At 40.0% G+C, this 13,116-nt stretch overlaps 1 protein-coding gene across 2 annotated transcripts in view; it reads right to left on the bottom strand.

Moving 5' to 3' along the window:
* LOC104595632 (diaminopimelate decarboxylase 2, chloroplastic-like) overlaps positions 1-13,116 on the bottom strand; it is a 35,666-nt gene that overhangs the window by 17,461 nt on the left and 5,089 nt on the right. For both annotated transcript variants that reach the window (XR_016076622.1, XM_010256445.3), the window contains exon 2: positions 5,924-6,098. Coding sequence is in view for 1 of the 2 variants with exons in the window: in XM_010256445.3 (XP_010254747.1) it covers positions 5,924-6,098 (175 nt within the window). In the remaining variant the exon portion in view is untranslated. The remainder of the gene's footprint in view (positions 1-5,923; positions 6,099-13,116) is intronic.

The following is a 13,116-nucleotide window of genomic DNA, read 5'->3' as shown; positions in this document are numbered from 1 at the left end:
GAGAGGAAGAAAAGTGTTTGAGAGTCAAAAACATAAGTTGGCGGCTCCCAGCTTCCTATTTGTATTAACATGATGTAAAATAAAAGAAAAGATAAATTACAAACATGCCCCCAGCAGCCCACCCTAATAATAGAACTTAAACAAGGAAAAGAACATGCTGACAGCATCCTAGACTGACAACACTCTAACAGCATAAATAAAAAACTAATTCTAATAACACTCCCCCTCAAGTTGGGCTGAATATATCTATCATGCCCAACTTGTCACACAACTCATTATGCTGCAAGTATGGAAGCCCTTTTGTGAAAACATTGGCTAGTTGCTCCTTGGAGTTGACATGAGTACAAATTTCTCCCTTTTCCAGTTTTTTCTCTTATAATGTGCTTGTCCACTTCGATGTACTTGGTCCTATCATGTAGGACAGAATTGCTAGCAATATTTATAGCTGCCTTATTGTCACGATAAAGAGACATAGGATTGTGAACAGTTATCCCAAGTTCCCCTAGAAAATTCTTCAGCCAAAGTGCTTCAGCAACCCCATGTGCCATAGCCCTATACTCCGCTTCAGCACTTGACCTTGCAAGTACACTTTGTTTTTTGCTTCTCCATGTCACTAGATTTCCTCCCACAAATGTGCAGTATCCACTTGTGGACTTTCTATCATCCACAACACCTACCCAATCAGCATTTATATAGACTTCCACCTTCAGATGATTATGTTTACTGAATAGCAACACTGTTCCTGGATAATTCTTCAAATACCTAAGAATCCTCTCTACTGCCTCCATGTGTGGTCTCTTAGGGGAATGCATGAATTGGGTCAAGACCCCAACTGAATAAGCAATGTCTGGACGTGTCATGGACAAATAAAGCAACGTTCCCACTAACCTTTGAAACTGTTTCACATCTTTCAAAGGTTCACCATCACAATCACCTAGTTTATGATCTACATCCATAGGAGCATCTGCTGGCTTTGCTCCTAACTTTCTTGTGTCTTGTAACAGATCGAGGACATACTTCCTTTGAGAAATAAAGATGCCCCTTTTTGAGCGGGCAACTTCAATTCCAAGAAAGTACTTTAGTGGACCTAGATCTTTCACTTCAAATTTGGAAGCTAAGAACCCCTTCAGCCTTCGTATTTTTGAGCTCCAGTTTTCTTGTAATGATGATATCATCCACATACACTATCAGTACAGCAACCTGTTCCTGACATCTCTTCACAAAGAGAGTGTGGTCAGACTAACATTGTTTGAATTCTATTTGTTGGACCACCATATGAAATTTACTGAACCACGCCCTAGGAGATTGTTTTAAACCATAGAGAGGCTTTCTTAGCTTGCACACCTTATTTTCACTTCCTTTGGCACAGAACCCTAGGGGTTGAACCATGTACACCTCCTCCTCCAAGTCACCATTTAAGAAGGAATTCTTTATATTCAACTGATGTAATTCCCAATCAAGGGTTGCAATTAATGATAGGAGAACCTGAATTGAGTTCATCTTAGCTACTGGAGCAAACGTCTCATAATAGTCAACACCATAGACTTGAGTGTACCATTTTGCTACCAACCTTGCTTTGTACCTTTCAACAGTCCCATCCGCCTTGTGTTTCACTGTAAACACCCACTTGCACCCTATTGGGTCCTTCCCCCTTGGAAGATCCACCAACTCCCAAGTCAAATTCTTATGGAGGGCATTAATATCCTCCTTCATAGCATCTGTCCATTCAGGGTATTTTAAAGCGTCTGCAACATTTCTGGGTATGGGGATGTTACCAATTGCAGATAGGAAAGCACGATAAGAGGGGGAAATGTGGTCATAGGAGACATACTGGGTAATGGGGTGTTTGGTAGTGCATGACCTGACTCCCTTTCTTTGAGCAATAGGGAATGTCAAGGTCATCCACAACTGAAGTGGGAGTTGGGGTATCAACATGTGGGATAGTACCTAGTTCATTTGGACTTACCTCCTGGAGTCTGAAGGTGTCGGTTGCTCAGTGTTTGGTGGCTCCACATCTTTGTCACATTGTTGATCTCTACGGCATGTACGTTGGAAGACACAAAAAGGAGTAGGATCTGGAATAGAAGAGAGACTTACTCTCCCCCTGAGGAAAAGTAGGCAAGAATGGTTCAGACTCAAAAAATGAGACATCCATAAAGACAGAACTTATGATCAATGGGATCAAAGCATTGGTAACCCTTTTGAGTAGAGGGATACCACAGAAAGATACATTGAATAGACCGAGGGTCCCACTTAACACAGGACGAAGATAAATCATGGATAAAAGCACGATAACCAAACACTCTCATGAGAATGGAAAACAAAGGAGATTTGGGGAAACAACAACTGATGAGGGGCCTTGTAGTTCAGCACTCTGGAAGGCATGCAAATGATGACATAAGCAGCAGTCAATACAACATCTATCCAAAAACGTTTTGGTACATTCATGTGTAACATCATCCCTCATGCAACCTCAATGAGGTGTCTGCTCTTTCCCTCTACAACACCATTGTGTTGCAATGTTCTTGCACATGAGCTCCTATAAATGGATCCATGGGAAGCAAAGAACTCATTGAGCTCACCATGGAAATACTCCTTTGCATTATCTAATTGAAAATTTAGAATCTCAACATGAAACCGTGTAAACACCATCCTCTGGAAATCCTGCAAAACCTTTGGAACTTCATCTCTACTATGCATGGGAAATACCCATGTATAACGGGAGAAATCATCAATCAATGTGATAAAGTACTTATACCCGCCCCACGAAGTTATAGTAGTAAGCCCCTACACATCAGAATACACAATATGGAAAGGGAAACTTGATCTTTTATTACTTGAATGAAATGTTGTTCTACACTGCTTGCTCAACTGACATGTTTGACACTAGAAATCTGACACTGAACATGACTTAAATAAATGAGAAAACAAAGACTTCATTATTTCAAAAGACACATGACCTAACCGATTATGCCACAAAAAAATGACTCTTATTTGACTGACTACGACTTTGAAGATGACATCGAGAAACCAGCCTTGTTGTCGAGAGTGTAGAAACCATCCACTAAGCTTCCTCTACTAATCGTCCTCCCAGAAGTTAGATCCTAAAAAGTACATGAACCAGGAAAAAAGGTTACGCTACAGTTTAAAGAGTTTGTGATACTACTAATGGAAAGCAGATTGATGGGAAGTTGAGGAACATGCAAAACATTATTCAAGTTAATTCCATGAGGAAGGGATATTGATCATTGGCCTGCAATGGAGGAGAATGATCCATCTGCAAGTCTCACCTTATCCCTTCCTGACAAAAGGTTATAAGACTGAAAAAGGTTTGGCTTACCGATCATATGGTTAGAGGCCCTTGAGTCAATGCTCCAGGGGGAATCAGTGGCAATGGATACATGGAAGGCAAAGGCTGCATTACCTGATGTAGGTGCAAATGAAGTAGAAGGGGTACCAGTGACTAAATTGTCCATCTGGCGCAAGGCCCTATCATATGATTCCAAATGATTTCAAAAGGAATTCATGATATCTTCCTTGGGGTTAGAACCAGTGAAGTACTCCCGAGCAGTACCAGTCAACACTCCACCAAACTGAGTATCTTGGGTTGCCACATTATGTGTTGTATTACGCTTCTTTTAACCCTGCACCTTACCCTGTTCTTGGTTCTTTACAGCCCACTTTGGCCTCCCATGGAGCTTCCAACATCTGTCCCGTATATGTCTTGAACATCAGCAATGGCTATAGAACAACTTGTTCTCATCATCAACCTTCTTGGAGTCATTTTTCTTTCCCATATTGTTACCACCCATTGCAGCTAATGCCACCTTATTGCTCCCCCTCAATTGTAACCATCACATTCCGCCTACTTTCCTCAGATTGAACCAGGGCACCTCTTGAACTAAAGGCAACTCTTTACTCCCTAAATCTGAACTCTAAGAGGTTCATATACGGGGTTTGGTCCCAACAAGAAAGCAAAAACCCGCTGCTAAGAAACCAACTTCTTATAAGCTTTAGCATCATCATCATGTTTCCATTCTATAGCTTGATAGTGATCTAACTGCTTCCACATTGAAGTAAGGGCTGAATAATAGGCTGACAAACTACGGTTCCCCTATTTGCAGGTTGAAGATTCAACTTGTAACTGGTAAATCTTGGCATAGTGCCTCTGCTCAGAATAAGTGGTTTTGGCCAATTCCCATATTTCACTAGGTGTCTGCCCACATAAAGTTCTTCTTCACATCAGGTACCATGCTTGCCAGAAGCCAAGACATCACCACTACTGTTCTCTTAGTCCCACCTATCATGTTCAGCTGTCCCATTCTTGGGTTGTTTCACTCTTCCATTTATACACCCAGCTTTTCCCCTGGCTGTTACGTAAAGTTTTACACCTTTAGCCCACTCCAAGTAGTTCAAGCCATTCAAAGGGGTAATTGGCATAGGAAATATCATATTTTCAGCTCCCATACCAGCTGTACCACTGGTTGATATACAAATGAGGCAGAATCATCATTTTCCATTGACAGAAAAAAAAAGGCTACAAGACAAAACTTAAACCACAGGTGCACAAGACTAATCCCCACTCAACCACTAACTCTCACAGTCACAATTAGGGCACTAAACACCTAGAAATCTGCTTCTGAAACAAAGAACCCACGGATGAAATCTAATGGCAGCAACTAAACAATTCAAAAAAAAGTCCAAAAACACTACTGAAATCCTCTAGCAATAATCAAACCATCCAAGAACAGTTCAAACCATCCAAGGAATTGGACTTCAACCAAACAGTCCAGAAATAACAAACTATACTGCTGAAATCCTCTAGAAGCACTCAAACCATCCAGGAATAGTCCAAAAACTTGGACTTCAGTTATCATTCGTCTATGCACAAAACACATCAACCAATCACAGCACATACCTGTGACAAAAGGGAATCACACATCCCTGTACAGCACCTGTACAAAGGTGCAGTTCCAAGACTGGGCCTTCACAGCATCAGCCAAACAAAAGAGAGCCTTCACAGCATCGGCCCCCTCCTACTAGGGTTACCTTGGTGCTACGACCAAGGAAGAACCCAGAACAAACAGCAACAGTTGGTTCTGATCAGTCCGATTAGGGTTTCTTGCCTTCACTGTCCAAGAGTCAGAAAACTGGGTGGAAGGAATGTGATTCAGAGGAGAAAAGAGATTCCTATCGCCCAGAGTTATGCTCTGATACCATATTTTCTTTCTAGAAGAGAGAGAGGAGAGAAAGGAGAGAAGAGAGAAGAGAGAAACGAAGAGGAGAGGAGAGGAAGAAAAGTGTTTGAGAGTCAAAAACATAAGCTGGCGGCTCCCAGCTTCCTATTTGTATTAACATGATGTAAAATAAAAGAAAAGAGAAATTACAAACATGCAACTTTAAGGATCCTCAAAGTGTACTGCCACACAAGAGGCCATAACATCCCCCTTGAAGAGCAAATTGGAATTCAGTCACCCTCTAAGGTCATCTACAATTAAGTTTATCACCCTTTCCTTTCTTTTTCTATTTTACTGTTTTTAACTGATAGTATTTAGATATTTAGTTCTTCGTATGATCTTCCATTTTTTCAGCTTGTTCTCTTGGTAATACACTGCCACTTACCTTTTTTGTCCTTTTTGATATATTTTTCTTTGTAAATTTCAGAAATAGGAAAAGAAAAGCATCTAATTTGGGGTTTAAACAATACATGTTGACATGAATATATGACTAAATATACATGAATAAATATTTTAAATCCTATAAATATGAACAGATATACACATATATTTATTTATTTAAATAACTAATATTTGAACTTATGCTTACTAAAAAGGTTTTGCACGTAAAATGATGGAAATATATATTTAAATAACCAATAACAAAATAGAACACCTAACAGTTATTGGTTATCAGAGCAATATACCTGAGGATCTACATCTGGATTGATCCGAAGTAACACATTAACCTTCTTCCCAGCTATTCTTGCTGCTAATACAATATTGTTCAAGTCAAATTCACTATCAACATTAACAAATACTCCTTCTTGGGCAGCTAGCACAAGGTCCTCCAAGAGCTTTCCATTTCCATTAAATATACACCTAATCTTCAAAATATTAATGTAATAAATTAATCCCAATGAAACATTGCACTTGAACAAGTAGTAAACAATTACATCTAGAAGCAAGAACAGCATGATGTAACTAATTGATGAGAAAATAAAATAGTCTGGAGCTACCAATGAATATCACTGGCATGATATAAATGAATTCTTGAGGTGGAAAGGCTAAAATGTGAGGTGGATTATGATAAAAGGAGTGTTGGAAGAAAAGAGAGGAAGAAGTGGTGAGTAGTTTGTTTAGGGGGTATTTTGTCGCATTTGCCATGAAATTGATAAGCTGGAATGTAAGAGGGTTAGGAAGCTCAAGAAAAAGAGGAGTGATTAGGGATCTGTTGAGAAGAGAAAAACCAGACATTGGGTTGATTCAAGAATCTAAGTTGTCTGAGTTAGATAGGAAATGGGTAAGAAGTATATGGTCAGCAAGAGACATAAGTTGGGCATACGCACAATCTTTAGGAGCTTTAGGGGGAATTGTAACTTTGTGGAAAAACGCAGAGTTGGAGTGTACTGAGGAGTTAATTGGGATGTATTCAGTGTCCATAAAGTTGAAGAGGAGGGTGGATGATTAGGAATGGGTTTTAACTAATGTGTATGGACCCACCTCTTATAAGGAAAGGGAGGGACTTTGGGAGGAATTAGCAGCAGTGAGAGGTCTATGGGATGGTCCCTAGTGTTTGGGGGGAGATTTTAATGTCATAAGATTTTTGAGTGAATCAAACAACTCAAATCACCGGGTTACAACGATTATGAGGAAGTTTACCCTCTTCATAGAGACCTTTGAGTTACGGGACTTACCTATTCAGAGGGCAAATTATACTTGGTCAAATTTTCAAGAGGTTCCCACTTGCTGTAAGTTAGACGGATTCCTATTAACAACTGATTGGGAAGTGGCATGGTGGGGATTAGTAGTTACAGCACTGCCAAGATCTGTTTCAGACTATTGCCTAATAAGTTTGACCCAAGAGAGGATGGGGGTGGCCCCTGCGCTTTCAGATTTGAGAATATGTGGCTATTAAACCCTAAGTTCTTACCAAAGGTGAAGGAATGGTGGGAGGAAGATCAAGTGGATTTTAAATGGAAGGGTTATAGATTCTATAAGAAATTGCAATTGCTGAAAGCAAGAATTAAGGTGTGGAATAAAGAGGCTTTTGGAAAGATTGAAGAAAGAAAACAGGAAATTCTCAGTAGAATAGAGGAGCTAGATGGTGAGGAAGCTGAGAGAAGTTTGAGTTCAGAAAAGAGGAAAGAGAGATGGGGGTTGAAAAAGGATCTGGAAGACATTCTAAGAAAAGAGGAGGTTACTTGGACACAAAAATCTAGATGTCAATGGCTCAGGGAAGGGGTTCCATATGTTGGCAAATGGGAGAAAGAGGAAAAATTCAGTGTTGAAATTGGAATGGAATGGGCAAGTGTTGACAAGAGATGAGGACATAGCCCAAGCCTTTGTGAATCATTTCAAAACACTCTATGAGGGCCCGAGGAGTTCAAGAGAAGACTTAGAGGGTATGGATTGGAGGGTTGGAAATAGAGAGTTGTTGGATTCCTTGGAAAAGAAGTTTGAGGTTCAGGAAGTGAAAAATGCAATCTTCTCGTTGGAGAGATCTAAAGCCCCAGGACCTGATGGTTTTACAATGTCTTTCTATCAAGATTGTTGGGAGATAATTGGGGGTGACTTGATGGAGGTTTTTGATGAGTTCTATGAGAGGGGCAAATTTAACTCAGGTGCAAATGCAACTTTCATCGCTTTGATACCAAAGAAAGTGGATCCAAAAAAAAGATACCAAAGAAAGTGGATGCAATCCAGCCGAAGGACTTTAGGCCCATAAGTCTGATAGGAAGAATGTACAAAATCATTTCCAAGGTTTTAGCCCTAAGAATAAAATATGCTCTTCCCTCGATGATTTCACCAAATCAAGGGGCTTTTGTGTTTGGGAGACAAATAATGGATCAAATTCTAAATGTAGGGTTTAGAAGAAAAAGGCAAAAGGGGTTGATTTGCAAGTTGGACTTAGAAAAGGCTTATGACATAGTGGACTAGGAGTTTCTGTTGGACATTCTTAAGTGTAGGGGTTTCTGAGAAAGATGGTGTAAATGGGTGAAGGGTTGCATTTCTTCATGTCACTTTTCAATTCTGGTAAATGGAGTAGCAAGAGATTTTTCTCTTGCCAAAAGGGGCCATAGACAAGGAGATCTCTATCCCCCTTCCTTTTTACTCTGGCAATTGATGTGTTGAGTGAATTGATCATAAGGGAAGATGCCAACAATATGTTTAGAGGCTAGAGAGTTGGAAGGGATGAAGTGGTGGTTACTCACCTACAATTTGCAGATGATATTATCCTGTTTTGTGAAGGGAAAACAGAAGAACTTACGAACCTAAAAAGGATAGTCCATAAATTTTGAAAGGATCTCCAACCTTAAGATTAATTGGGGCAAGAGTTGTGGCAGGAGTAAATTTAGGAAGTGAAGAGGTAATTTGGCTAGCTAGACTATTGGGGTGTGAAGTAGGGGATTGGCCATTACAATATTTGGGACTACCATTGGGAGGAAATCCTAATATAAATAGTTTCTGGTATCTAGTGATTGAGAGATTTACAAAGAGACTTGCGAATTAGAAGAGAAACTACATTTCTTTGGGAGGTAGGATAACACTAATAAAGTCAACTTGGGCTAACTTACCAGTGTACTTCCTATCTACCTTTAGAATACCAGTGAAAGTGACAAACCAGCTAGAGAAGATTATGAGAAACTTCCTTTGGGAACCAATAGACACCAAAAAAGACCACCTAGTGAAGTGGGAGGTGGTTTCTAGAAGTAGAGATGAAGGGGGCCTAGGAATAGGAAATATTAGGCTAAGAAACACAGCATTATTGGGGAAATGGTTATAGAGATTGTCGTTGGAACAGGACAGGCTTTGGCATAGAGTGATTATTAGCATTCATGGATTGGCAGACAATGGTTGGGATGCAAAGTCAACCCTAGGGCTTCCTGATGCTCTCCCTGGAAAGCTATTCATGGTATTTTACCTTCCATCCTTCCTTACTTCAAATTTGATGATTGTGCAAGAAATAAAGTGTTGTTTTGGGAAGATTTTTGGGTTGCAGACATTCCCCTTAGTGAAAGGTTCCCTTCTATTTATTCACTATCAAAAAATAAAAGAAAAGTGATCTCTTCAATTTTTACTGATAATTCTTGGGACCTGGGTCTGAGGAGGGGTCTAAGGGAGTCGGAAATGGCAATTATGGATGAATTAATTAACCTTCTACGGTCAATCTACCTGGATCGATCTTGTTTAGACAGTAGAATTTGCAAACCTTCCCCATCTAGCATGTTCACTTGTTCCTCTTTTGATGTCCTCATTCAATCATCAAACCCTACAAGGAACTTTCCTTCAAAGGAGGTTTGGTGTCAACCTGTACCCCAAAAATTTGGTCTTTTTGTTGGGAGGTGGTTCTCCAAAAAATCAATACTCTAGATATGTTGCAAAGAAAAAGGCCAAATTTATGCCTATCACCCCATGTTTGTAGCCTCTGCTTGGGCTCTGGTGAGACGATCATACACCTATTAATTTCTTGTCCATTTGTGTTCTTTATTTGGGCCTAGTTCTTTTCTTTCTTTAGTTGCAAGTGGACACCTCCCCCAGACGTGGCAAGCCTTTTTGACCTAAGCTTTTTCAGGCAACCGAAGAGATGTGGAAGATTAATGTGGAGAGCCACAAGAGCAACTATCTTATGGTCAGTTTGGGAAGAAAGGAACAATAGGATCTTTAAAGGAGTGGAAAAATCCAAGGAGGAAATTATAGAAAGGATAATCATTATGACTATTCAATGGTTGAAAACTTTGGATTTGTTTAAAGACTTCTCAGTTGAAGACATTTATAGGAATTGGGAAGTGGTGGCATCTACAACTTCCATAAAACCTATTGTGTAGGAATTGTGGTCCCCACCAACACAACAAAGAGTGAAATTGAACTTTGATGGGAGTTCTAGAGGTAACTCAGGCCCTTCGGGTATAGGAGTATTCAGAGATGAAAATGGCAGAATTGTGGCTATGTTTTCAGGACCAATAGGAGTGAGGGACTCATTGAGAGCGGAGGTGATGGCCTTGCTTCAAGGTGTAAGATATGCCAAACAGTTGGGGTTACACCAAATTGAGATAGAGGGAGACTTTAAATTGTTGATTGAGTGGCTGCAATCTAGTAAGTTGGGAGCCTGGAATTATAGACAGCCCATAAGGGAAATCCTCAACAACACAAGGGAGATTGGTGCGTGCTTCAAATGGACAAGGAGATCAGCTAATGGTTTAACTGACACGTTGGCTAAACAAGGGATTGTGAGAGAGAGAATGTCCTGGGCAGTTCTGCAAGAAATATTATTGGGGGCTCAACACCTGTTTAAGGGTTGACAGATGTACTTAATTCTAGAAAGTTATTCTTAAGTTGTATTAATGAAGTTACCGTTTCCAATCAAAAAAATTCTTGAGAACTTAACTATTAAGCATCAATGATTGAAAAAATGCCATGATCCTTTAGGCTGTGTTTGGTTTGACAGAAAATAAGAGAGAAACAATAAGTTGAGGGAAAGTTCTTAACAATCTTAAACAGCAATTTGAGTGAAAGCTCTTAACAAGTTTTGCATCTCAACTTTCTATTCCTCTCTTATTTCCTATCAAACCAAACATAGCCTTAAGTAACTATGGAAAGTTGGTGAGTGTAAGACCTTAGTTGCCGGGGTAAGCTTGTCCATTATTCTACCCCAGCAGTGGTGACATGACCAGTTTGGAAAGAAACAAACAGAAGAATTTTTTTAGGGAAAGCACTCCCAGCCCCAGGAAGAGGAAATCTGGAAGGATGAAGTAGGAAGAATTCTGTACTGCATCTTGGGGTACATAGGATTCAAAGATATTCCCATGCAGACTATTCCTCTCCGCTCATTCTGCCTTTGGCTTGTAATCAGGTCTATGACCTTGTGGTTGCATCTTTGGGCTTGCTCTCTATAGCTTCACACTGTATTTTGGACTGTTATGCTATTGTACTTTCTTTTGCTCCAATTAATGTATTGCTTAATTCAAAAAGAAGAAAGAAAAGCCAGTGGCATAAACAATGAACCTTTTTTTGAAAAGGTAAAGTAAAGTATTGTATTCAGAACCAAACAGTATACTATCTGTACAAGAGGCTATACAAAATAAACATTAAGGCCCCACAAAAAAAAAAATTCACCCTCAAAAAAGAACCAGAGCAAAATACATCCTTAAACACATATGAAATAGACAGCCAGCTCCTCAGCTCTTCCACAACACAGTTAATCACCACAGCCTCTGACCTGGCTTTCTGCTCAAAAGTCCTGTTGTTCCTTTCAATCCATATTGCCCCTAAAACAGCAGCTGGAACAGCAAACCATACTAGATTCCCTTCCTAGGACATTCTTTGGGTTCTCCACCATTGTAAGACAGTAGAGACCGATTCAGGCCAGCACCAGCTCAGATTTAAAGCTTTAAGGAAGTGCTGTCATACCACAGCCATAAAACCACAGTGAAAGAAAATATGGTTTGCTGATTCCAGTACCAAGTTATACAAGGGACAATTCATATCTGGTAAGCTGAAACCCTTCTTTATCAGCATATCCTTGGTAAGACATTTCCCTTTAGCAGCCACCCACAAGAAGAATTTAATTTTCAAAGGAACTGAGGTTTCCCAAACAGCTGGTTGAGGTTTCAACCACAACCAGCATCTAGTATCCTCTGATAGCAGGTCTGGGTGTTGCTCTTGAATCACAAAGAGTAACTCAGACACCTGATCCAACTCCCAATCATTGAAACTTCTTCTGAAAGCAGGGGACCATACTAGAGCACCTCCTACCTATGCAAAGCAATCTGCTACTAACACCAGGTTGTCTTCAGCTGCCTCATACAGAACAGGAAGCCTCTCTTTAAGAGAGATGCTGCCACAAAGGTTCCTGCCAGAATTTCAGTCTCCTCCCATTTCCAACTTTGTAGAAATGCCTCTGCTGAAATGAGAATAAGCTTTGTAAATACCTTTCCAAATGCGACACCCATAGGATTGCTGCAACCCTCCTGCATCCCACCCATTTTCACTGAAACCATATTTCTCAGCAACTATTATCCTCCATAACTCCTGAGTTTCACTAGGAAACCTCCAGAACCAGCTTCCCAAGAGAGATAAATTGAAAAGTTCCAGCTTCCTAATCCCAAGCCCACCTTTGTTTTTTTTTTTTTATCAATAACACTTTCATTAATTCAATATAAGAATAATGATAGAAAAGAAGACAAACTTTCTTATCTTCCAATTACAACTTGAGCCCCCAAGAAAAGAAAAGAAAGAGGAAAAAAAAGAAACAAAAAAAATTACAACTGAGCCCAAAACATTGATTCCCCTTGTTTAGCTAATCCATCAGAAAAAGAGTTAGCTGATATTTTAACCCAGCTCATCTTAACTTCCATCTCTCACACCAGCCACTTAAATTTCCTCCTCTCATTGCTGTAATTCCATAAGCCACTGTTATTTTTATTCAGCCACCCTATCACCACCTCCGAATCCCCTTCAATTATGAGTTTTCTGATATTCATCTCCTTAGATTTTTGGACTCCTTCCATAACTGCAAAGGTCTCAGCTCTAAAGGAGTCACCCACTCCAATTGGGCCTGAGAACAAGGCAGAAATAGCCCCATCCTCATCCCTAAAAACACCCCCAATAGATAGGCCTTCCATTTTTGGACTACAAGCACTAGGGCCATCAATTCCCTTTCATGTGTGGATTTGCAACGTGCTTGTCTGTTGAGTGCCTTACTGAAGTAGGCAATTAGCTGATTGTCTTGCATAAGCACAACTCCTAAGCCCCTACCCAAAGCATCACATTCAAGAATAAATGTCTTATTAAAATCTGGTAGAGTAAGTGTAGGAGAGCTAGAGAGAGCTTGTTTTAGCTAATCAAATGCAGATTGGGCTGCCTTGGTCCATATAAATGAGCCTTTGCATAAAAGTTG

This window comes from Nelumbo nucifera, chromosome 5 (genome assembly GCF_055504915.1).
Source record: "Nelumbo nucifera cultivar China Antique chromosome 5, China Antique-T2T, whole genome shotgun sequence".
NCBI lineage: Eukaryota > Viridiplantae > Streptophyta > Magnoliopsida > Proteales > Nelumbonaceae > Nelumbo > Nelumbo nucifera.
This window is presented reverse-complemented; position numbering and strand designations above follow the sequence as displayed.